Source organism: Aquarana catesbeiana, linkage group LG11 (genome assembly GCF_042186555.1).
Source record: "Aquarana catesbeiana isolate 2022-GZ linkage group LG11, ASM4218655v1, whole genome shotgun sequence".
Lineage (NCBI taxonomy): Eukaryota > Metazoa > Chordata > Amphibia > Anura > Ranidae > Aquarana > Aquarana catesbeiana.
Window position 1 is genome coordinate 64,813,935 of NC_133334.1, and position 27,040 is coordinate 64,840,974.

At 42.2% G+C, this 27,040-nt stretch overlaps 1 protein-coding gene across 2 annotated transcripts in view; it reads right to left on the reverse strand.

The window, feature by feature from the left end:
- Positions 1–2,579: 2,579 nt before the first annotated feature.
- Positions 2,580–27,040, reverse strand: part of FSHB (follicle stimulating hormone subunit beta) — a 39,603-nt gene continuing 15,142 nt past the window's right edge. Inside the window, exons 2-4 of one of the 2 annotated variants that reach the window (XM_073604528.1) lie at positions 16,230–16,339; positions 15,170–15,329; positions 2,580–7,933 (exon numbers count right to left, since the gene is read on the reverse strand). In XM_073604528.1, coding sequence (XP_073460629.1) covers positions 7,709–7,933; positions 15,170–15,328 — 384 coding nt within the window. In that variant the 5' untranslated portion in view covers position 15,329; positions 16,230–16,339 and the 3' untranslated portion in view covers positions 2,580–7,708. The remainder of the gene's footprint in view (positions 7,934–15,169; positions 15,330–16,229; positions 16,340–27,040) is intronic. The other variant, XM_073604529.1, reaches the window with a different exon arrangement.

Genomic DNA, 27,040 nt, shown 5'->3' on the forward strand with positions numbered 1-27,040 from the left:
TCTTCTGGGTTGTCCGGTTATCTCCCACACTCCAAAGACATTCTGGTAGGTTAATTGGATCCTGTCAAAATTGGCCCTAGTATGTATATGTATGAATGTGAGTTAGGGACCTTAGATTGTAAGCTCCTTGAGGGCAGGGACTGAATGTCCGCTATGTATGTAAATTGGTGCATCAATTGATGGGGCTATATAAGTACCTATAATAAAGTGTAACTAAAGGCAAAAAATGTTTTCATTTTGGATAGAATTAGGAAAGGTTATAACCCATTTAAGTTTTTTTTTGCCATCTGTGTCCCAGTGGGGAGATTTTCTTTCACTTCCTGTCCCATATCCTAAACAGGAAGTGAGAGGAAATCTCTCGAAAAGCAAGGGAGTCCCAGGGGTGTCACTAGGGTCACCAGAACTAGTGTCTCCATTGAAAAGATTCCCCTTCTTTTATAGTTCCGTTGACAACCCAAACTATGGGATTTTCTTTTACTATCACTTTCGATAATAATGGTAGACAGGATAAATAGAGATGGTAAACGGGGGAACAGGCAGCAGTAAAAACTGACAGGTGTTCTAATCCCTCTCCACTCTATCCAAAACTAAGCAAAAAGTTTTGCCTTTAGCTACACTTACATTTTTATGTATTTGTGTTTTAATTCAATTAAATTACTTTTGTAAGGTCTATGTGTTTATTTATCTTTAGATGTTTGTGAGAAATGGTAGGGACCATGCCATGCCTTGATCCCTGCACCCTGTATATACCATGCCTTGATTCCTGCACCCTGTATATACTGCGTCCTGAACCCTGCACCCTGTATATACTGCGTCCTGATCCCTGCACTCTGTATATACTGTGCCCTGATCCCTGAACTCTGTATATACTGTGCCCTGATCCCTGCACTCTGTATGTAACAAAATCCTGAATTCTGCACTCGTTTTGTAGCACACTCCTGACCTCTGCACACTTTAAGACCCTCCCACTGCAATTTAGCCAAACCCACTATTTAATGTGGAATGTTCAGGAAGAAAGGGGGGGGGGTGCGTGTAGAAAAAAAGCCCTGCCTGGGATGCAGCCAGCCAGTGCGGGAACTCAGTGGGGGTATCATAGAACCCAATGATGATTCTTGTTGGCTGCACCTGCCTGTGCTGTGTGCTCTCTGCCTTCTCCCCTGTGGCACTGGGGAGCTACAGTTCATTGAGGGAACCATGAATGCCAACATGTACTGTGACATACTGAAGCAGAGCAGGATCCCTTCCCTTCAGAGACTGGGCAGCAGGGCAGTATTCCAACATGATAACGACTCCAAACACACTTCCAAGACGACCACTGCCTTGCTAAAGAGGCTGAGGGTAAAGGTGATGGACTGGCCAAACATGTCTCCTGATCTAAACCCTATTGAGCATCTGTGGGACATCCTCAAACGGAAGGTGGAGGAGCGCAAGGTCTCTAACATCCACCAGCTCTGTGATGTCGTCCTGGAGGAGTTGAGGAGGACTCTAGTGGCAACTTGTGAAGTTCTGGTGAACTCCATGCCCAAGAGGGATAAGGTAGTGCTGGAAAACAATGGTGGCCACACAAAATATTGACACTTTGGGCCCAATTTGGACATTTTCACTTAGTGGTGTACTCACTTTTGTTGCCAGTGGTTTAGACATTAATAGATGTGTGTTGAGTTATTTTGAGGGGACGGCAAATTTACACTGTTATACAAGCTATACACTCACTACTTTACATTGTAGCAAAGTGCCAATACTTCAGTGTTGTCACATGAAAAGATATAATAAAATATTTACAAACATGTGAGGGGTGTACTCACTTTTGTGAGATACTGTATGTCTGCACACTGGTCTGTTGGGCTTCCATTGTGGTGTTAAAAATCCTGCTTGCTGCATTTTTGGGCAGTAAAAAAAAAAAAAAACACCTCCCAGTTCAAATGCATTATAAATGCAGCAAGAACGCATCATTAACGCACCCGTGTTACATTTTTGAGTCACATGTCCTATGAATATCACACCATAAGCACAATAGAAGCGGCTTACCATTGGGGGCACTGGTCGGGGGGGGTTCGCGGGGGACCCAGGAAGTAGAGAATTGGCGCTGCTCTGTGCAAAACTATTACACAGAGCAGGTAAGTATGACATGTTTGTTTTTTTTGTTTTTTATAAAACACTGAACCTTTAATATCACTTTAGGAATAAAGAGACTGCAGTTGATACAGCAGTGTGAAATTGGCCAGCATCGGAAATTCAATGAGCAAGGTTGGCCCAAACTTACAAGGGACAAAGAGCACAGGTAAGGAGCAAAATCCTTCATTAATTTATTGGGGCCACAAACCTTGAACATGATAGGTCTGCTTCATATCCATGGTAGACCCAAACCTGAAACTCATCCCTAATGGGGACACCTGCCACAGTGACAATGTCAGAAACCTCAGATTGCCGTCAATGGAGATGTTGAAAGCATAATATTTATTTTTAAATAAAAACTGAAAAAAGGAATAATTGAAGAAAGAGCATAGCTGAAAAACAGAAAAACAAAATAATCCCAAACACTCAAATCAATTTAAAAAGACGTCAAGGCAAAACACAGTATATACCTCTTTATTGCACCTTTAGAAAACTTTTCATAAAATTTCAGAGCTTTTGCCAAATTACATTTCTAATTTACAGATCACATACAGAGACACAGAGGATTTCCTAAATTATATATCATAATAGATGTTGGAACAATCACTTATTGGTAGGCCAGTACAGTTACAAAAAAAATCAACCACATCAGTAAAATCCTAAATGAGTGTTGATGGAGGGCTGGATCCAAAGGTAAGTATGTTCAGATGTGATGTCCAGTTTTAGGAGGCCGCTCTCTATCGTACAGGGTACCCCTATGGATCCCCAGGGCAGTCCAAAGTAAATGTAAACGTTGAGAATGCCGCACATTTGTAATACGTCCATTATATATGTATTCATCTTGGTGAAAAATCCATAGTAGATCAAAGTCAACATGTTTTGGAGACTGACAACTCCCTCTTCTCCAAGGCTTAGGTGCTGGTGGTGATAGGAGAAGATACTGGACAGTAAATGCACAAAAATCAAAGAATATGAGGACAGTGCGGTGGCCAGTTTGATAGTGGCTGTTAGACTCGTGCCCACACTGTCATTGTAATCATTGATTCTTTGCATTCATTGTGCAGTGTCTTCTCCTATTGCCACCAGATGGCGACTCCTGCGACCCCTGTAGATCCGCCCCTGGTATAAGTAATATATCCCAGCAGACTGTCAGCTCATGCGGAAGGAAAGCCGCGAGTAACGGCTTAGCATACGCGATGTCGTCCTTCCAGGCCAATCGTGATGCGTCTCGTCATCAATGATGTCCTCTTGGGGCAGGACATCATTGATGACGAAACGCATTGACTTGGCCTGCACAGACGACATCACGTCTGGTAATCCAATACTCGTGGCTTTCCTTCCACATGAGCTGACAGTCTACTGGGATATATTACTTCTGCTTTTATACAAGAATGTTGAAGGTACTTCTTATACATTTTAAGTAAAGAGAATGGAATGTAAAACAGGCTTCACTATGCTTGGCTTTTTTCTCTATATTTGACCTGATTGGAGCTGTTATTGAGTGGACACCACCTACCTGGATGCTGGGTTATCACACACTTCTATGATCATTATAATTTATGGTTCACACCATTCGGTAAGAGGCATACGTTAACTGTTGTTGTACAGTGGCACAGCTCATCTATCAACATTTTTTTTTTTCCACTTTATGGACACTTTTATTGGTACAATATGATATAGGACTTTCGTTTTCATTGATACATAAGTTTTGCACAATTGTGATTTGTATCATTATTATGTATGCGGTTATGTGTTTAATCTTACTCACCTGTATGTTTTCTAGTTAAACTATTGCTGGGATAATTTGCACCTTATATGGGATTATTCATGTGTGATTTACAATAATGATCTAATACTAGATTGTTTGCATATTGCATATTATATATTTTTTTTGCACATTGCACATTTATGATCTTTATATTTGCTGCTTTTATGTGCTGCTTTTATATTTTTTGATTTTACTAACAGCTGGTGTCACGGTTGATGAAGTAGCTGCTTGCTATTTGTATTTGCTTCTGACCTAGCATGGATATTTTTAGGATTTTTTTATCATCTATGTTTGAGTTATTACAAACGTGTGGCGATCTCATCTTTTACACTTACCCTGAGTAGCAAAATCCTGACAGAAGTTCTAAAACAAAACTTCCAGAGTTTCCAGGCTCTTCTAGTAAATCTGTTTTTTACTGCTGCCCATATCCCTATCAGGAGCGCTTCCTCTCACATCCTGTTCTGTCTGACACTTGTTAACTAGAAAGGAAGTTAAGAGGTGTTACCTTACCTCCTATAGAGCCACGTCTGGGCACCGACCCCCCTCCCATGCTTTAGGGCCGTTACAGTTCCAATAAACCTTCTATTAAACAACAGTATGGAGTGAACTTGTAACTACTGACATGACCATATATACATATACATATTATATATATATATACACACAGTAGATCTAACAAGCAATTTTTTTAAGTGATAAATAAAACAGAGAGGAAAAGGTTTATTACATTGTTCTATTTAGGTTACATGCGATTGGAAAACACTTAGGAGCTTATTTAAAACAGAAAGCGGATTCATTATACAAATAGTTACATGGTTATAGCATAGGGTGCATTTAAGGAACCCACCAATAAATGTAAGCTGCAGTGGGAGCAAGATGTGGTAGCTCATGGAGTTCTGTCTGCATTAAAGTGACACTAAACTCTGGTTTAAAGAAGAAAAAAAAATCCTATTCACATATGTGTTCTTAAGGGTCTTTTCACATGGGTTGGTGGATGAAAATGGACATACATGTATGTCTATGGGCTAGCAAACATTAGCGGATGATCATCCGCTGACATCCTCCTCCATTAAGTTCCATTTGATGAGATGGAAGAAAACCCTATTTTTCTTCTGTTTAAAAAAGAGCGGATGAAAAACGGATGTTAGCGGATGTCATCCGCTTACATCCGATTCAATTCGTTTTTAAACCTTTTTTTTCCCCTCTTTAATCACACTGTATATAGCTGGTTGAGGGGGTCGGGCAGCCAGCTACTGCGTCCTTAACAACCGATGAGTTATCAGCTGTCAGCAGGGATTCCCTGCTGACAGATGAATGTAAAAGAAAAAAAATTGACGGCAAAAAAGAAAAAAAAATATCACGAAAAAAACGCCAAAACAATAATAAAAAAAATGTCGTGGGACCCCCCCCAAATCTATACCAGGCCCCTATCTGAGCATGCAGCCCAGCAGGTCAGGAAAGGGAGGGGACAGGCAAACGCCCCCCCCCCCGAACCATACCAGGCCGCATGCCCTTAACATCAGGGGTAGGTGCTTTGGGGGGGATAAGGGCCTCTTCCCGACAACCCTGGCCGGTGGTTGTCGGAGTCTGTGGGCAGGGGGGCTTATCGGAATCTGGAAGCCGTGAAATGTAAAAAAACAAGAGCCGGTTTTTGACAAGTCCTTTATTAAAAAAATAGCTGTCTTCTCCCCGAGCCGCCTTCTTCTTTCTCGCCATCAGTTGCCCGCTCTCCGGGTGACATCATCGGATGGCCAAGATAAGATATGTCAGACAGCGGGCGACAACACAACGGAAGAAGACAGCCACAGAAGAAGAGCCGCTTTTTTTTTTAAAGTGGGCAACGGGCGGCAAGGAAGAAGACAGCACCGAGAGAAGACGGCAACGGGGGAAGACGGTTCGGGGAGAAGACAGCTCGGAGCTATTTTTTTAATAAAGGACTGGTCAAAAACTGGCTCTTGTTTTTTTTTTTTTTTTTTTTACATTTCACTGCTTTTTGGGGTGAATAGGTAGGGGTATGATGTACCCGATACCCATTCACATGGGGGGGGGCTGGGATCTGGGGGCCCCCTTTTTAAAGATTTTGATAAGCCCCCCCGCTTGCAGATTCTGACAATCACCGGCCAGGATTGTCGGTAGAAGGCCCTTGTCCCTATCAACACGGGGGCAAGGTGCACCCATCTCCAATGTTGAGGGAATGCGGCCTGGTATGGTTCAGGAGGGGGGGGGGGGCGCTCGCTCCTCCCCTTCCTGACCTGCCAGGCTGCATACTCGGATAACGGTCTGGTATGGATTTTGGGGGGACCACAACTTACATCCATATCCACTGTATGTAGGAATGTAGCCACCCTCTCTTGCTTACTGTTAAGATGGACTATGGACTACAGACAATGGGATTTGCAGTGTGCATAGAGCAGGTCACAAAACCACAACTAACAAGCACTGCTTGTTCCAAACAAACAAAAATGAGCAGGAAGGAGAGGTTTGGCAGCTCATGGGGGACAGTATAAGGAGGAAGAAACTTCTGCTCCGATCGCCAAAACAATGTAGCCACTCACTGAAAAAAAAAATCTGCCCAACACATGCATAGGAGGACAACTTCCAATATTATAGCGGTAGTAAACCACAGCTTAAGAGGAAAAAAAAACAACTTCTCCTGCAAGGCAATATCATAATGTGCTAGTATGCATTGCATACTAGCACACTATGCAAGACTTACCTTAAAACGAAGCCCTAAAGTGGCACGCTGTCATCGTTGACAGGGCTTTCATCTTCACCCGGTCTTCCTTACGAATTTATGGCCTCCGGCTACATGAGTAGATGGGGGCGCAATGACGTCACTCCCATGCACATGCAGCATGGGCTCTGAAGATCTAGCACGGTATCCTGGACCCTCAGAGCATGCACCGGTGATGTCACCGGTGCATGTAGTGTAACTTTCCCCTAAACAGTGCAAGTTTAGGAGATATTCACAGTACCTACAGGCAAGCTTTATTATAGGCTTACCTGTAGGTACAAGTTGAAAAGGTGGATTTACTACTACTTTCAGTGAAGTTCCCCTTTAGTTAATGGATATGTATAGATTATTTTTGGAGAATAAGGATATTGTTTAGTGTCACTTTAAAGCAGCGGAGTAAGACCATGCTGCTGCCTTATAAATGAATTGGTTCACCCTTATAGAAAAAGAAATAACGGTAATTGCTTTACATTTGATACATAATTGTATTGCTAAGTAGGAAAAAAACCTGCAGACTTTCAGCTGTTGATGAAATATGCCCACAACCTTTGAAATAAAGAATGGAAAATGTTAAAATTGAACTCAAGAAATTATCTTTTTTTAAAACTTTCATTGGTTTGCCTAACCCACAGCTGGGTTCCATCTATATCTTTATATCTTGTATCTGGGAGGCTGCTGGAGATAAATTCACTGCCGTAGCCTGTGCTACATACAGTCAGCGCTGATCTCTTCCAGGTGTTGTTCGGCCAACTTGCGTTCTGTAATTTGAACAAAGGGGGTTGCTCTCTTGGCACCTCTGTCATTCATAGAAAATATTGATTTTTTTTTTTAATGAATACAAGGCTTTCTCTGATTAGACAAGTTGGAGAGAAGGGGCGAATGACAAGGGGCGGGAACGATCTCTACCTTGTTCAATCAGTGAATTTCATTTATTCATTGAAAAAAATACAAGATACACTAGAGTTTGTAGTTCCTCAACAGCTGAAGGGCTTTGGTTGTCCCACCCTAGTTAGAAGCCTTGGCATTGCAAATGGAAAGAGACAAGCATGTGTAAGTCAGGTTGGAAAGTATAAGAGTGCCATCTCCATTACTTAGTCTTGACTCAGAGAACAGTAAGTGGGCCCTAAAGCCCTCACTGTACAATCAGTGGTTTCTGAATCGCATCGTCCACAGTGACAGTCAACAGCCACCGGATAAGTGTAGAAAGGATTTACATTCTCAGCACATCCTGGAATTTTCACGGTTTCATAAATGACCTCAGTGTACGTGCAGACACCTTGCTTTTCTGATTTCTGTGGGTACATTAAATTTGCATCCTGAAATGTAAAAGGAAAATATTTAGAACAAATAAAGGTGTAAAATATATGCACATGTGTATAGATCAACTCATATTTGGTTAATCTCTAAGAAAATAATGAATGTAAAAATGGACAGTTTTTAGGTTTGTAGATGGGGTGCAGCATGATACAGCGCATAAAAATTCAGACAGTCAGGTACAATGGAAAAACTCTTTTGAAGTAATGCAGCAACAGTCACAACAAATCCAGTGGGAAGGCTGCCCAAGCGGGTACACTCATGGTTTCCTCAACGTGAAGAGAGCAGGTTTCAGCCGGACTGACAGTGTCTGTTAAGAGCTCAGAATATAGCTTGGCCATCTAGTGTTCAAGCGGGATGGTGCCCAGAAGAGTTGCGACCTTACATTTTTCCTCCTCATCTGGAACCTTTCCCTACCACTAATACTATCCCTAACAGACAGTGTATCTTTCCCTACTCTACCCACTTGCAAAAAACCATGCCGAACCTGGGAGCCAGGGCCTTAAATGGGCTCTGCCTGATCCAAGATGGCTGCCAGAGTCACATGGCAGCATCCAACCTGATAGCTTCGCCAGTGACCCAGGAAACCATAGGGGAACTATGTTCCTCTTGACTTCCTCTCCAGCTGCAAGGCCACTGCAGGTGAGTGCCCCCTGCAGTGGAGAAGGTAGAATGCAACTGCCTACAGGTTTGTACACAGAATATACTACAGTTTTCCAACTGGAGAGCTGTCCACAGAATGAACAAGCTGCATGTAATATGATTCTACAGAAATTACCTGCAGCTCTTTCTGACTCACTTCTCTTCATAAACCACAGATTCCTACCTCAGCTTTCCTCCCACATGGCTGTGTCACAATTTATTGTTGCCTGAAACAAAGCTAGCAGTTTATGAACACAGTGACTGATATTTAGAAACAGCTGCAAAAACAGGGTTAAATCAGACATGAATGAGTCAAACACTCATCTTTGGTTGCACTATTAACCCTTAGCAATTTGCTGAGGGCTTTTGATTATTTTGCCTACATGAGCCCTCTAAGAATTCATGTATTAAAGTGGAACTACATTGCATCTCAGCACCAAAAACCAAAAATGCTATTTAATGAATTAATAGTCAAAGCAAACTCCCCCATCCATTCAGGTCTCCATGCTTTATTTTTATGAGAAGTGACTTTGAAAACACCCACTAGCATTTCTGACAGTGGCCATCTTGACTAAGGGCAGATTAATTAAGTATTTACTTCCTGGAATCCATCTTCCCTTAGTTCAGGCATGCAGTCAGGAGGGTGTGCTTAGCTGAGAAAACCTCCTCCCCTACTGAAGACTCCTGGGATGCATGACATCATTTGCCTAGGCTGGAAACCAGGAAGTAACTGAAGAAATGTTAAAAAAAAGTTTAAAACAAGTAAATATGATATACTTTCCTATCGATTTACTAATGCTAGCAGCATAGGGATTAAAACTAGTTCATGTTGATTGAGGGAGTCAAGTTCCATTTTAAAGACTTTTCCGCATTCAAGACTTTGAGCAATGTTGGATACCTGTGTCCCTCGCTCTGTCATTGTTCCTTCCTTCAACCCCTACAACACTGCTGTGTCTTGTAGTGACAACACAAGAGTAGTATGCATAGGTTGGGCAGTCAATCCTCCCCGTAGTAAAAGTCTCCTAATTATGCGACTATAGAGCAGACACTTTAACATATGACAGTTGTTTGATCATGCCTTTTCTCCATGTGTGTTAGATTTTTACATATTAAAAAAAATTACAATATTCTGGATGATTTTAGCAAATAGATGCTTTGTCTAAAATGCTCACCAACCAAAACCAACCTAATCTGTCTTGATTCATCATTTTAGAGTTATCAGATATCTAAAAATTAACTGTTGGAAGCAAAATGAGGGAACTTCTACTTCCTTAAATTTAGATCATTATGGCTTGGATTTTTTTATTTTGATGTCTACAGACCCTACTAGAGGTGTTTAGGCATGTTTGACTGGGTGGAGGTCAGGACCTAAAACAATCCAGCTCTATTCTAAGAGGGCAATATACAACTAATGTAGTAATAACAAACCATTTTTGAAAGAAACATGTAGTACAATCTTTCTCAAACAGGGTTCTGCGGAATCGTATAGTTCCTCAAGAGGTTACTAGTGGTTCCTTGTGCAATGAGCAACTTCTGCCTCTTAGATGAGTAACCACTGACACAAACGATCTTTTCAGCTATCTGTAAAGCTGACCATAGATGGTTCGAATCCCAGCTGGTTCAGAGATTCAAACCATGTAGGGGCAGACTGAACGTACCCAAGTTGATCAATCAATTTGAGTACAACCAGCTTGCCAGGTTTTACGTGCGATTATTGTTGATGGCTGTTATAGCCACTGTGTTCTCCCAGGGTGGGACAGCTTCCCCTCACCAGGAAAACACAATGGCTTCACTGGAGGGATTTCCCCATCAATACTGGCTATGGCTGCAGGAAAGAAAATCACTTTCTATGGCCAGCTTAAGGAGGGATTTCTTCCCAATGACAACAAATATAAGGAACATTCTTCCCATTGACCTTTAATATACTGTGAACTATAGAATAGAATTATTAGTTGGGGTTCCCTGAAATGTTATTACAAGACTTTCTCCATATTAAAAAGGTTGAGAAAGGCTTATGTAGTATCTTCATTGTTTTTTATAAATGACCGTGAAAGAGATAAGCAACATGTACATAATAAACCTTTTTAAGAGGTCCTTTCAAAACTTTCTTGGTAGGTGATAACTGATATGGACCCCCCCCCTCACCAAATACTAACCTTTGCAATGCTCCTCTGCAGCTCAGCTTGTCTGCAAAAGTGGTGAGAAATACCCTGCAGATGCTATTTATGGGGGAACATGAGACCTTCCTCAAAGGATGTAGTGCTCAGGCCTGAATGGTTAATCACCAGGCACAAACATTGTTACATAGAAGGTCATTAAAGCAGACCTTCACTGTTTTTAGGTACTTTACATATTTTTCCTCCTACTGTTAAACAATCAGATTAAAACATTGTTTTTCTTTTTCATTAATATTATTTCACCAAGTTCCTGTCCTGCACTTCCTGGTTTCTCCCCAAGGCAGGAATGACGGTCCCTCTCCCTTCTCCAAACCTCCTGCATAGTCATCCATCACAGGAGGCTTCAGGCCAATGTCCAGCACACTGTTCATGTGCCATCATGGGGGCAGGTGCAAGAACCCAGAAAAGGAACACCCGGCCCCCTGATGATGTCCATATAGATGAAGATGGCAGAAGATGGCAGCGCAGAGCATCAGGTTTTACAAGACAATGCTTTATTAGCTGAGAATGTGAGTATGTTTTTTTTTTTTTTAGAACAACCAAATAAGAATCAAATAAAGGGAATAAAAAAAACTTAAAAGAGGGGAGTGAAGTTTCTGTTTAAGAGGCTACCAGAGAGCTGAGTATAAAAGCTCTTCTATTGCAGGGAACTTTGGTTTGGCTTTTCTGTAATCTGATAGGGTCACTTTCACATATCTTTTCCATTCTATTAAAGCAAATCTGTCATATGAGGAATATGGGACTCCTATTACTGACCTTCTTTTGAAACTGCAAATTTTCTGGCTGTTATGCTGACCCACTGGCTTCAATTCTTTCTGAGCCACAGGTGATGGAATTGACAACACTCAAATGCAGGTCAGAAAAGCCAAAAAGTAAGCTGTCCACAGACATTATAGTTACAGTATAGATTCATGTCATTCGGCCCGGGGGCTGAACAGAAGAAATGTAAAACTGGCCATAGATGGATTAAATATCGTCTGGTTTAGCGAGGACTGGCTGAATTTCAATCCATTTTATGATCTTTCCCGCTTGAAGTAGTCACTTTAATGATTGGCTTCTCCCGAATGGGAATGTTGGAACATTTGATCGGCTGCAGTGCTGATCAGTGTATTCTGACAGCGGAGGAGTTTCCACTCTCAGAATTGTCCCCCACTGTCAGAATATGATAGCACAGAGGAAGGATTTCTCTATCCACTTCGTTTGAGTGGATGGGGTAATCTGTTTGTTTTCTTCTCATCAGCCTGCTGACTGATTGAAAAAAAAAAAAAAGATCCATTTATGGCCAGCTTAACACATTCCTCCATCCATGCGAACAGAGCAGAAAGACAAATACCATTGCCGAGCTATTGTAATCTGTCTGCCTGTAGCCCCAGCTGTTGAAGCATCCAAACAGCGCCTACATCTGATTGGATGCAGGTGCTGTTTGGCTGATAATTTTCCAAAAAGACTAAAGTCGACTTAACAATCAAATTTTGTTGAATGGAGCTGTTCTGGCAGGGCAATACACTGTTTGAATTTCAGTTGATCTAGCAGGAATCTTCAAAAGATAGAGCAAAGTATGGCCAGTTTTAGCCAGGAGGGAAAATAAGAAGTTCTTATTTGCATACTTGCAGCAGGTCAGCAACTAAATGTACTGAAGCAAAAGGGGAACATCACAGCAGCCACGCAGTTAGCATTTTCAGGAGAGGTCAGACTAGTCAGAATCCATGATTCTCTTATAACAGGTTTTCTTTAACTGCTTTGCGAGCCCTTAGTAGGCTTATTATTTCTTTACATAGATAAAATGAAAAATAATTGAATGTATTTGATGGTGTCACCACTTAAAGTGGTTGTAAACCCTTTACAACCACTTTATACTACAGGCAAGCCTATAATTCGGCTTACATGTAGCTACACTGGATATCTCCTAAACCTACGGTTCAGTAGATATCCCTGTATTTGCATGTGTTGACGTCATCGGCACATGCGCACTGAAGCAATGGCACGTACATGCTGTTGCTTCAGTTGTACTGTGCCATGCGCGGGAGTGACATCATCGCGGCTCCGGCCAATCACAGCGCCGGAGCCGCGATACCCAGAAGTAACATCCCGGAGAGATGTCGGCTGCCGGAGCAGTGAATGAGGACCGCTGCGGGGGCTTCTATCTCAGGTAAGTAATTCATAGTGAGCTAGTTTGCTATGCATTATGCCTTTGTCTTGCAGGTTTTTTTTTTACTTTTTAAAAGGGTTTACAACCACTTTAAAGCAGAACTAAACTTAAGCTGTAGAAAACTGTGAGGTAGCTTGTTATTGCAAAAGAGACATGCTATTTAACGTCTGCAAAAGCACACACTTACTGTACCTGCCTGTTGGAAGTTTTCAATTGAATGCACATGAGCAGCTCAGCATGTATTCCCGACACACTCGAGCTGTGGCGCAATACCTGACTCCCCTGCACATCCGCGGAATGATGTCATCCCCTAGCAGCCAATCAAGGGGCTGAAAACCTGGCTACTGGGGAGAAAATGACAGTGGCTGCCGAGGAATGTACAGTGAGGGAAAAAAGTATTTGACCCCCTGCTGATTTCGTACATTTGCCCACTGACAAAGAAATGATCAGGCTATAATTTTAATGGTAGGTTTATTTTAATAGTGAGAGACAGATAAACAACAAAAATATACAGAAAAACACATTTCAAAAAGTTATACATTGATTTGCATTTTATGAGTGAAGTAAGTATTTGATCCCCTATCAATCAGCAAGATTTCTGGCTCCCAGGAGTCTTCTATACAGGTAACAAGCTGAGATTAGGAGCACTCTCCTAAAGGGAGTGCTCCTAATCTCAGCTTGCTACTTGTATAAAAGACACCTGTCCACAGAAGCAATCAATAAATCAGATTCCAATCTCTCCACCATGACCAAGACCAAAGAGCTGTCAAAGGATGTCAGGGACAAGGTTGTAGACCTACACAAGGATGGAATCGCCATCGCCAAGCAGCTTGGTGAGAGGGTGACAACAGTTGGTGCGATTATTCGCAAATGGAAAAAACACAAAATAACTGTCAATCTCCCTTGGTCGGGCTTCATGCAAGATCTCACCTTGTGGAGTTTCAATGATCACAAGAAAGGTGAGGAATCAGCCCAGAACTACACGGGAGAATCTTGTCAATGATCTCAAGGCAGCTGGGACCATAGTCACCAAGAAAACAACTGGTAACACTGTGCTGTGATGGACTGAAATTCTGCAGTGCCCACAAGGTCCCCCTGCTCAAGAAAGCACATGTACAGGCAGAAAGTTTGCTAATGAACATCTGAATTATTCAGAGGAGAACTGGGTGAAAGTGTTGTGGTCAGATGAGAACAAAATCAAGCTCTTTGGCATCAACTCAACTCGCCGTGTTTGGAGGAGGAGGAATGCTGTTGATGACCCCAAGAACACCATCCCCACCGTCAAACATGGAGGTGGAAACATTATGCTTTGGAGGTGTTTTTCTGGACAGGACAACTTCACTGCATTAAAGGGACGATGGTAGGGGCCATGTACCGTCAAATCTTGGTTGAGCGCCTCCTTCCCTCACCCGGGGCATTGAAAATGGGTTGTGGATGGGTGTTCCAGCATTAAAATGACCCAAAACACACGGCCAAGGCAACAAAGGAGTGGTTCAAGAAGAAGCACATTAAGGTCTTGGAGTGGCCTAGCCAGTCTCCAGACCTTAATCTATAAAATATTCAGAGGGAGCTGAAGGTTCGGGTTATCAAACGCTAGCCTCAAAACCTTAATGACTTGGAGAGGATCTGCAAAGAGGAGTGGGACAAAATCCCTCCTGAGATGTGTGCAAACCTGGTGGCCAACTACAAAAAACGTCTGACCTCTGTGATTGACAACAAGGGTTTGGCCAACAAGTACTAAGTCATGTTTTGGGAAGGGATCAAATACTTATTTCACTCATTAAAATACAAATCAATTTATAACTTTTTGAAATGTATTTTTCTGGATATTTTTGTTGTTTTTCTATCTCTCACTGTTAAAATAAACCGACCATAAAATTTTAGACTGATAATTTTTTTGTCAGTGGGCAAACGTACAAAATCAGCAGGGGGTCAAATACTTTTTTCCCTCACTGTAAATGCTGCATTGCTAGAAGGTGGAAGCTGAGTATATTGTGAGTGTAGTTCCACTTTAACTATTGAGCAAGGTTATATAACCACAAGTATGACTTCTATTCCTACAGCAACATGGTATCATACATTTTACATAAGTATAGGCAAGCTCTTTCTCTCCTATTGCTGGGTAACTACAAGGCCCAACATTCACTGCTATCTTTTAGTAGGCTGGGTGTCCTCTGACGGGTTGTCTTCATTATACCGCTGTCCTGTGTTGGCCTTAGCATGCAGGTTTTGTATACATAATCTTTATATAAACTCCTTATCACACTCACCTTGGTGTAGCAGTATCCTGAGCACCAAGTTGCATTCACAGAGACGCAGGCTCCACATTCCTCCTTTTCCAGCACAATCGTAATATTAGAAAGCTCACAGGTTGCACTCAGCATAACATTCCAACACAGAACCAGCCCGTACAGAAATATCTTCTCCATTCTGATTGAGAAATAACACATTTTATTCTCACATACTTTTGAAGGTTTATTAAAAGATTTTTAAAAACTTTTAATACCTAAAGCTGAACTCCAGGCACTTAAATACATAGCTGTACCTGTCAAAGGATTTGCATTTTTGGTCTCCCAGACCTGAAGATTACACAGCTCTGCCACACAGTACAGCCCTACCTGGTAATGGTGGGGATCTGATCCTTCTCTGCTGTATTTTCCCCTTTAATTACAGGCCTTCTTCTCACCCGTACCCTGTGACTGGCAGTGAAAGGAGCAGTGGCACACAGATTAGCTAACCCCTCTGATACTCTGCTGTCTCCTTCAGTCAGCATTCTTCTGGACCTATTTGCCTCCCTAGCCTTGGCTCACCCCTCCCCCACCCAGGGCCATATTTAGACTGTGGGCGACTCAGGGCACTTCAGGTTCGAGGGGCCCTCATAGACAGAGTTGGCTTACATGCTCAATGACAGTCACACATTTTCAAAATGCATGACACAATATCTTAGGTCACACGTGCACACACACGCAATCATAGGCCACCTCCCTTAAGAACGTAAGCGCTATATGTGTAGTTCACTTGAGCTGCCAATAATCGTTTTTAAAATCGATACAATATACAAGCCCCGAGTAAAACCTTTTACAGAGGTTGGTAGGCAAAATTTGACTTCCCAAGATACATTTAATAAAACAAAAGGATTGTTTATTAATATATAATTTAAATTACTTTAATATTATTTATTATTTATATAATATTTTATATTGTTTTGGAAATATCTTCTGTCAGGGGTCCAGGGCAGTTGCCCTTTTTGCCCCCTTATTAATCCGGCACTGTCCCCACCTGTTCTGCCTCTCCAATCTAAGCAATATAAGTGTGATCTCGGTAACTTACATTTGTGATGAGATATTGATAACCCAATCTTAGCTGGATAAACAGACAGTGACTCAATCCAGACGACACTTTGCAGATCTTGTGAAGCTTAATCCATAAACTTTGAGGATCTAACAAAAATGAATATCGTATAGGTCAAAAGATCGTAATGTGATCCAATCCATGAGATATGAGGCTGATATGCATTACTGGGAAAATGAACAAAGGGTGGAGCTAACTATACAGAATAAAACTGAGCTACAGGAAGGGGAGGAACCAGGAACAGAATACAAATAACATTTAAAGAGGAAGTAAACCCTGATGGGTTTTACTTCCTCTTTATTCCCCTGCAAAGTAAAAGCATAATGGGCAAGTATGCATCACACACTAGCCCATTATGTTGCACTTACCTGCAAACGAAACCCGCGATGTCTGGAAAATCCCCGCTGGTGGAAGCATCCATCTTCGGAATCGCAGACTCTGGCTCTGTGACTGGCCGGAGGCGCATGACGTCACTCCCGCACATGCATGCAGGAGCCGACGGTCACGGCATGGGCCCTATAGAAATGGCACGATCAAAGTGCGCATGCGCCGATGACATCAGCGCAGGTGTATATGGTAAATATCTCCTAAACCGTGCAGGTTTAGGAGATATTTCCAGTACCTACAGGTAAGCCTTATTATAGGCTTACCTGTAGTGAAAAGTGGTCTGTAAGAGTTTACAACCACTTTAAAGGTATATCACAAGCATGTGAAACATGACTCTCCCCGTCAAAATCTATGATTTCTATTATTAACAAACTTTAGTCCAAGTCCAAATATAAGCAAATGAAGATTCTTTTCCAGGAACATTTGCAAAAACAAGAGGGAAGGGAAGAACAAGGGAAAACAATGCAAACATTAACATAATACTTGCAGATGTTGGTCTCGAAGGTTCAAGTTGTGACATGGAAAAATCCATCTTCAAAAGAGAAGGCAGCAACATGCACCAATCCTTCTTACCTCCCTTTGAATCAAGTTGGTGACTTGTGAGACTTGTCTTCCTCTTTGGGCAAAAGAAGTACTAGTTCCTTTATAGGCCTGAAGTAAAGGTGTGCAGAACCTTCTTTCATTACTTTAACTTCTACTTTCTGTACTTTTCTGTCGTTACTTGGCATAGTCTTTGTAATAAGACCCATAGACCAATGATTGTGATGGGAATCTGTCTCTTTCAAGAGAACTAAGTCTCCCACTTGTAGGTTGGGTTTGCTTGTTTGCCATTTACTGCGACTTTGAGTTAGAAAGGTACTCCATCTTCCAGCAGTTCCAAAACACATTAGCAAGATTTTGAACCCATTTCCATTGATGCTTGTAAAGGTTAGGATAATCAAGTTCCTCTGTGGGAATAGTGGCTATCCCAATTTTTTGGGTAAGAAGAGTGGCTGGAGTGAGCAGTACTGGAGACTCTGGATCTGAGGACACAGGGACCAGTGCCCTTGCATTGATTATAGCAGACACCTCTTCAAGAAGAGTGACTAAGATTTCAAGTGTAAGCTGGGAAGTTTTCTAGTCCAGTAGCATAGAGTCCAGGATTTTTCTTGCAACTCCAATTATGCGTTCCCATGAGCCTCCCATGTGAGAGGAATGTGGTAGGTTGAATTTCCATTTACACTTGTTATTCAAGAAGTTCACTATTACTAAGTTGTCTCAGCAGTATCTTACCTGAATGGTGAGAGGTGTTAAGAAACCCAACGGATCACAAATGCTGTTCACGGTAGACAAACTCCTTGCTTTGTGAAGGGCTTGTCACAGACTGATGCTTGAAATGTGAATGTGTCTTGCTTAACATTCCAAAGCAATTCAAGACTGAGTTGTGTAATTGAAAGGTCAGATCCTAGTTGGAATTTCTATACACTGATAGCATAGTCATCAGAAGGAAAGGCTCTCATAACCTTGTCACTGTTGGAGATGATTTTGTAAAGTCTCAGGTTTGCAGTGGCAAGCATGTTCGGGGTTATAGTGAGGTCAATAGCTTCTTCTGTAGGCAGAGATTTAAGTCCATCGTCTACATAGAAATTCCTTTCGATGAACTGTTGTGCATCAGATCCAAATTATTTCTAACCCTCTTGAGTTGTTTTCCTCAGTCCATAAATTGCTACTGTAGGAGAAGGACTGTTACTGAAAACATGTACCTTCATCCGGTAGTATATGACTTCATCATTGACAACATTATTGTGGCACCATCGGAACCTGAGGAAGTTTCTGCAGTCTTCATGAACAATGAAACAATGGAACATTTGCTGAATGTCAGCCATAAAAGCAATTGGCTCTTGTCTGAAGCGAAGTAAAACTCCTGTAAGATTGTTGTTCAGATTAGGCCCAGTGAGATTGTCATTGAGGGAGACACCTTCATGACGAGCACTTGATTCAAAGACCACCATAATCTGATCAGGCTTGCGAGGATGGTAGACACCAAAGCATGGTATGTACCAACATTCTTCTCCTTCCTTAAGAGGAGGTGCAGGCTTAGCAGGATCTTTCTCAAACATCTTCTGCATAAAGTCCACAAAGTGCTTTTTCATCTCAGGCTTCCGGTTCAAACGGCGCTTTAAAATAAACAAACCTTGATTCTGCATGTCCCCTCTTGTTTTGCAGTCTCTTTCTTGGGGTACGAAATGGTAGAGGTGCTAGCCAACTGTTGGAATCATCTTGGTAGAACTCTTTACTCATGGTTTTCAAGAATTCTTTGTCATCCATGGTAGCTACCAACTCATTGTCTTTTGTGGTTACCTCGAACACTGTGCTGTTGAGGTGATCATCCCAGAATTTAAAAGCTTTCTTATCTTCTTGTATGATGTGCCACTGTACACCTTTTTTTAAACAGTCTTTCTTTCACATTATATTGATGTGGTCATTATGCAGAACAAGTAGTCCGTCCGTTTAACAGGACTTGTGTTTTAAAGTAAGAGACTGAGTAGGACCTTCTGCCTTTGTCTCGACAGACATTGCCTATGAGGACCCAGCCTAGATCCAGACACGGAGCATTTGGTGCATCGTGTGGACCCATTGAATTGATGACGAACTTTGTGCACCCTTAACTTCAATACAAGGCACTTCCCCCCTTCCTGCCCAAGCCAATTTTCAGCTTACAGCTCTATTGCTTTTTTCATGATAATTGCGCGGTCATGCAACAGAGTAGAGTACCCAAACAAAATTTTCATTTCATTTTGTTCCCACACATAGATCTTTCTTTTGGTATTTGATCATCACTGGGGTTTTTACTATTTGCTAAACAGATAAAAAAAAGACCGAAAATTTTGAAAAAAAAAGTTTTTCTTTGTTTCTGTTATAAAATTTTGTAAACAAGTTACTGATGGGCACTGATGAGGCTGCACTGACGGGCACTGATGAGTTGGCACCAATGAGATGGTACTGATGGGCACTAATATGCAGCACTGAAGGGCACTGATAGGAGGCACTGATATGCAGCACTGATGGGCATTGATAGGCGGCATTAATGGGCACTCATATGCGACACTGAAAGACTGCACTGATGGATACTTATGGGTGGCACTGATGGGCACAAATAGGTGGATCTGATGGGTGAAACTGATAGATGGTACTGATGGGCATCACTGATAAGGAGGCACTGGCAGGCATTACTGATGGGCACTGATTGGCATCCCTGGTGGTCATGGATGGCATACCTGGTGGTCATCCATGGTGGGCATCCCTGGTGGTCCTGGGTGGGCATCCTCCTGGGGGGCTGCTCTGATAATCATTCAGCGTAGACCCCCTGTCAGGAGAGCAGCCAATCTTTCAGATGGGATAGAGGAAAAGCTGATACATGGCTTTTCCTGTTTACACAGCGATTAGCTGTGATTGGACACAGCTGATCGAGTGGTAAAAAGCCTCCGTCAGAGGCTCTTTACCTAGATCGGAGTTGCGGTGTGTCATACTGACACACCGCACCACTGATCGCTGCGCTGCGCTCCCCCATGGGCGCATGCTGACTTGTTATCCTCAAATGACGTCCAGTCAGGATAACGGAACCACCGCCTGGCCGTCATTCTGCTATAGGCTGGGCAAGAAGTGGTCTCAGCCGAGTAACAGCAGGATATCAGCACTTTTTTTTAGGGCTGGTATTTGGTCAGCTATGTCCTTCAAGTGAGAATGGTGAAAGGCAGCTTCAGGAGTAGGGATCTCCTCTTTGTTGCTTGGAATCTGGTTGCACTCAGTGATAGTGGGCAAGGTTATTTCCACATTGTCATTCAGAGGAGCAACTACAAGACCCACTGGCTCTCCTACCTAAGACTTCTGTAGTGGCGGCAAAAGAACCTCTCCTTTTATGATCAATAGATCAAAAAATGGTGTTCTTGCAAGAGATCTGTTACTCTGATCATTCAGAATAATATACATTCTTATGGCCTTTTCAGGTTGACCTTTGGGGTATACACGACCAAGCATATCTTTGCACAGGATTTGTCACAGAGTCCTTCTCCACAGACTGCTGTACATGTAGAGAACACTGAGGTGGAAGGTGATGTTTGATCTGTGCGCTCCCTGCCTTTCTTTGCCTCAGGAAGATTGTTTGTGAGCGTAGTAGACTTCTGCAGAAATTGATGAAGAGCTTGTACGTGGTTATCACTGTCACACTCTATACATTTGATAATACCTTTACAGTCCTTTGGAAAGTGTTCTGTGGAGGCACAGCATTGTTAGCAAACCCCAAATTTCTTTAAAAGGTTCCTTACGTTCCTTACGTGGATGTGGTTTGTTATGTATCGAACATTGGCGATTTGGGTCCTCAATTTTCTTGTTTTGATCAATCATTTCAAGAACTATAGCAGGCGCAGGTAGAACATTAGTCCTATTCACTGACACTGGACCTTGGAGGGGGTGAACATTCTTAGTGTCTGCAATTCTTTTGATGAACTCGCAGAAGTAGGAAAAAGGAGGAAAGGCAACTTGATGTTTTTCCTTATACTTTGATCCAAGCGCTGCCCATTTTTCTTGAATGCCATATGGTAGCTTGAGAACAATAGGGTTGTTGCCACGAGGGGTGTCAAGGTAACTGAGACCAGGTAAGTTGATGTCAGCCTTAGCAAGTTGAAGCTCTAATTGAACATCGTTGAGTTCTTGAAACTTTAGATTGTCTCTAGAAGAAATCTTTGGGAAGCTTTGCAACCTTTTGAATAAGGCCTCTTGCACACTGCAGCTTGAAAAAGCTCAGTACAGCTTATTTTTTTACTGAGCTAAAATATAATTAATTGTAATGTGCCTGCACACACAGGCGTGTAAACAAGCGCTATGTATTCTTCAGTTAAAAAAAAAAAAATCTGCATTTTTGGTCAGTAATTTACGCCTCATGCATGCAAATATGCACGAATGTGCGCAGGTGCGAATACTTAATACTTGTTCTACACAACAAATAATATTTTGCATATTCAGAGGGTTTGGCCTCCAAGATCAAGATTCAAAGTTTAACTTCCTGTCCAGCCACCATTTCCCCAGAGCACATGCACTGCAGCTTCAGCCTTACACCATGGCCCATGCCAAAGATGTCCTGCAGTCGTACCTCATACAGTGAGGGAAAAAAGTATTTGATCCCCTGCTGATTTTATACGTTTGCCCACTGACAAAAAAAATGATCAGTCTATAATTTTAATGGTAGGTTTATTTTAATAGTGAGAGATTGAATAACAACAAAAATATCCAGAAAAACACATTTTTAAAAAGTTATAAATTGATTTGCATTTTAATGTGTGAAATAAGTATTTGACCCCTTTGCAAAACATGACTTGGTACTTGGTGCCAAAACCCTTTTTGGCAATTACAGAGTTCAGACGTTTCTTGTAGTTGGCCACCAGGTTTGTACACATCTTAGGAGGGATTTTGTCTCACTCCTCTTTGCAGATCCTGTTAAGGTTTTGAGGCTGACGTTTGGTAACCCGAACCTTCAGCTACCTCCAAACATTTTTTTATGAGATTAAGGTCTGCAGACTGGCTAGGCCACTCCAAGACCTTAAAGCGGGAGTCCAGCGACCAATCTTTTTTTTTTTTTTTTTTAGGTCATTGAGACACTTTGCTAATCCCAAAATAATACTCACAGTTTGGGTGTAATATTTCTGCCTCTCTCTGATTTCGTACTGAAGAATAACTTAAAAAATGTGATGCTGGCTGTTTCCATCTTGCTTGTGGGCATGTGAAGCCCACAAGCATTGATTTCCTGGATGCGGTGAATGCTGTTCATTCACAGCTTGTTCGCAAGCATGATCATTGTTTCCGCACTGAATCTTGGGAAGCCTGACACTAAGCTCCCAGGAGACAGTGCGGCGCCGGGGAAAGGCAATAAACACGCCTACTCCCATGGGAGGAGAGACAGGAAGTTCCACAATAAAGTACAATATAAAGGTAATTACAGCGATAAAAAATTTTTCGTGCAGCATTTGAACATCTATGCAATTAACTGAAGGGGGTAAGATTAAGTTAAAAATTTAAGTGGAACCCCGCTTTAATGTGCTTCTTCTTGAGACACTCCTGTGTTGCCTTGGCCCTGTGTTTTGGGTTTTTGTCATGCTGGAATACCCATCCACAACCCATTTTCAATGTCCTGGCTGAGGGAAGAAGGTTCTTAACCAAGATTTGATGGTACATGGCCCCGTCCATCGTCCCTTTGATGCAGTGAAGTTGCCCTGTCCCCTTAGCAGAAAAACACCCCTGAAGTATAATGTTTCCACCTCCATATTTGATGGTGAGGATGGTGTTTTTGGGGTCATAGGCAGCATTCCTTCTCCACCAAACACAGCGAGTTGCGTTGATGCCAAAGAGCTTGATTTTGGTCTCATATGACCACAACACTTTCACCCAGTTCTCCTTTGAATCATTCAGATGTTCATTGCAGGCACTGCAGAATTTTAGTCCTTCACGGCATAGTGTGTTACCAGTTGTTTTCTTGGTGACTATGGTCCCAGCTGCCTTGAGACAAGATTTTCCCATGTAGTTCTGGGTTGATTCCTCACTGTGACAGTGACAGTTATTTTGTGTTTCTTCCATAGCAGCTACATTCATGTAGCTGCTATGTGCTGTGCTGTGCAGTGTTTTCAGTGTCTAGGCACAGTTCAAGTGTTTAGGAAAATTCTGACTATCCCCTTATGTACATTTTTTGGATTCCAGTTTTTATTTATTTATTTTTACTTTTTTTAGTGGACGATTTGGCCATTTGGTGGAAATCAGTACGAGGCCGCTATAAGTGGGATATTAATGATGAGCAAGCAGTTCGCAGCAGTATTGTAGCACGTTATGGTCCCCGCAAATGGCATCCTTATGCAAGCGAGCTTGCCCTTTTGAAACAGGCTGTGGAGTCCAGATAGGGTTGCCACCTGTCCAGGATTCACCCGGACAGGTTTGGAATCATACGTCCGGGTTTCAGACTGCCTGAAACCTGGACACAATATTTAGACTGGACTATGGCTTCCCAGCAGGGTTGCTTGCTGCAGTTGTCTAAGCTGAGAGTGTCTGTTACACTCTTTAACACTGCCCAAAGCCAGCACTAACAACCCCCCACCCCCAAACACACACACAGACAGGAGAGGAGAGAGGGCGCGATCTGTGCCTCTTCCCCCCCACCCCTACCCCTCTGTGTCTACTCACACTCCAATACCTGCACTGTGCCTCAGAATAGCAAAGTAAGTTGGAGCCAGAAATTTGAAGTCCAGCAGCCTCAGATACATTTGGATGAGAGGTGCTGACTGCCAAGGGGTGAATGAGCTTGCCATCCATCCCTGTCTGTGACTGAAATCTCCCCCTTCTCTCTCCTGCCTCTGAGTAAGTACACTAAGGCAAATCAGGGTTCTCAGAGCACCCCTTACATCAGATTTTCCCTTTACACTAGAGGCCACAGTGTTTCCCCTTACATCAGAGTCTTCTCCATACATCAGAGTTCTCAGTGTTCCCCTGTAAACCAGGGTTCCCAGAGTTCTCCCTTACATCAGAGTCTGCAGAGTCCCCTCTTACAGTGAAAGGGAACTCTGCGAGTTCAGATGTAAAAGGGGAACTGTGGACTCTGATGTAAAGGGGGTCTCTTGTTCTTAACTTCATATGATTAGAAATTGTATTTAATAGCAAAATATATGTATAGTTTATACTATAAAAAAAAATTGCCATGCGCCGCTAAAGTGTTTGGGTTTGACTTGAAGAAAAGGTGGCAACCCTAAGTCCAGACCGTAAGTAAATAAAATAATTTCTATAAGTAAATAAAAGAAATTGCAAACGTTTTTGTGTACATTCAGACCTGTACAGAACAGAATGCTGCCATTGCACAAGGGAAGTTTTTATTTTTGTATTTGCAAAGTGTGAATGCAGTGGCATAGTGTTTGTTGCCAGTGGAGCACCCATGGTTCCCTCCTGGTAGAGATGAGCTCAGGCATATTCCTAGTTTAAAATGCTTTGTGTACTGATGAAATGGTGTAAATGCACTTTCTTAGGGCATCTTGTCATATTTTTTCAGAACGTCAAGCAACTGGAGTGGGAACGAAAGGAAGGCTTGGTCCTGTGGTTCCAGGTAGTGGCCTCCTTGGGGGGATCCACAAGCGTCCTTCATGTAGTCTTCGTCCCATTGCAGGATTGCGAAATATTCTAGCATCAACAGCACTCCCATAGGCCCCAACTACAATAGAAATATAAATGCAGGTTGGTGTCAACTAGACCCAGAAGTACAATTCTGGATCCTGAGTTTGCAGGCATTCTCACACAAATGTGCTTGCAATCCAGGGCACCTAAACAGTTTGGAAATTGGGTTTTTAGCCAAAATTCTTCAGCCACCTTTTGCCAAAGCTCTTCTGTGGGTTGTGGCATGACAACATCATGCAGCTCCTCCCACATCGCATGACACCTTTCCCGGACTAATTTGGCCACTGTTGTCAAATCCGAGTAGAAAATTATGATGTAATGAAGAGAAACTTTGTCCAGTCGCAGATTGAACATGTTAGTCTATGTATTTACATACATACATACTATGTACATACACTGTGTATATATAAATTTATTACATTTTTTCCCCATAGTAGGGACCAGTGGCGGCTGGTGGTATAATATAATAATTTTGGGCCGCGGCTCTCAATCCACTCGCACTACTGCCACCACCCCTCCCGCGGCTCTCGATCCACTCACACCACCACCCCCCTATAATCATGTGCTTAAAAAAAAAAAAAAGCCCCACACTGAAATCTATGCGTCCGGCGCCCTGCACATTAGGAGCCGGGCGCATGGATTTAGAAGGGGGGGTGCCCGTACACTCCCTATGGAGGGGCTGACACTGGTAGGGACTGCTTGTGCAAATACATCTTGCAATATTTTCACATAGATGACAACTAGAGGTGCACTGAATGGAAATTTTGGTGTAGAAACTGAAAATGCAGGATGCACTTGGCTGAAAACCGAAACCGAAAATTACAGTTTTAAACAAATATTTATATTTTTATAGATAATTGTATTATATTCTACCTTTTATTAATATCATCAATTCAAATGAATATGAATTTATCGTTTACCTTTAGTGCAAGAAAAACTCAAGAAAAATGTCTCCCTTTATATTCTATGTACAGTATCTCACAAAAGTGAGTACTCCCCTCACATTTTTGTAAATATTTTATTATATCTTTGAATGTGACAACACTGAAGAAATGACACTTTGCTACAATGTAAAGTAGTGAGTGTACAGCTTGTATAACAGTGTAAATTTGCTGTCCCCTCAAAATAACTCAACACACAGCCATTAAAGTCTAAACTGCTGGCAACAAATGTGAGTACACCCCTAAGTGAAAATGTCCAAATTGGGCCCAATTAGCCATTTTCCCTCCCCGGTGTCATGTGATTTGTTAGTGTTACAAGGTCTCAGTTGTGAATGGGAAGCAGGTGTGTTAAATTTGGGGGTTGATTTACTAAAGGCAAATTGATTGTGCACTTTGCAAAGTGCAGTTGCATTCTGCAAGAGCAGTTGCTCCAGAGCTTAGCAAATGAGCAGAAGCTCTGCTGATTTCCACCATCCAATCATGTGCAAGCAAAAATGCTGTTTTTTTATTTTCCTTGCACGTGATTGGTTATTCTTTGCAATGTGAAGCTTTACCTCATTTACTGAGCTCTGGAGCAATTGCACCTTTTAAAATGGCCACCACCAAAACAAAAGTGTGCAAGTGCAATATAAACACCGCACACTATTTAAGAACTAGAGGTGTAGCAAGAAGCACGCTCCCATAGACGTCCAATGACAAAACACGCAGGGCGTGGCTTGTGAACGTCTTGCGTCACCTCCAACCAAACGCACGCAGGATACTCTGACGGTTTTTAATTCTGACCTCTCATGCTTATACCAAACTCTAATAATGTGAGTACCACCTTTGCTTATATCTAAAATAAAGTCTTTTAAATGGTTTTACGCTATGGGCATCCCTTCTTTTCCATATGCCGAACGACATTAAAAGCACCAACCGGAACTGCCAGGAGTTGCTACACAGTGGCAAATACTGTGACTGCGCAATACCCCTGTAGGGGTGAGGCTATTCGGTGAGTGTATGCACATTAGGAGCACGAATAAGCAGCACTATCACTAAGCCAGCACTGGAAGAAGAAGATCTATTTCAACAATATTGTTTTACTAGAGGAATAACTCTATTTTTAGCACAAACCAATTGTGCATATAATAGGACTTTTAAAGCAATATTGTTTTTCCAGCAAGCACTGGTTCATCATTTTGAGCACAAGTCACTTACTTTGTAAAAATCAAACCCTTTCCCCCTTCCCCTCATCTTTCACCAAGCACTTTCTTTATCACTGCACTTAATCATCAGGTCCAT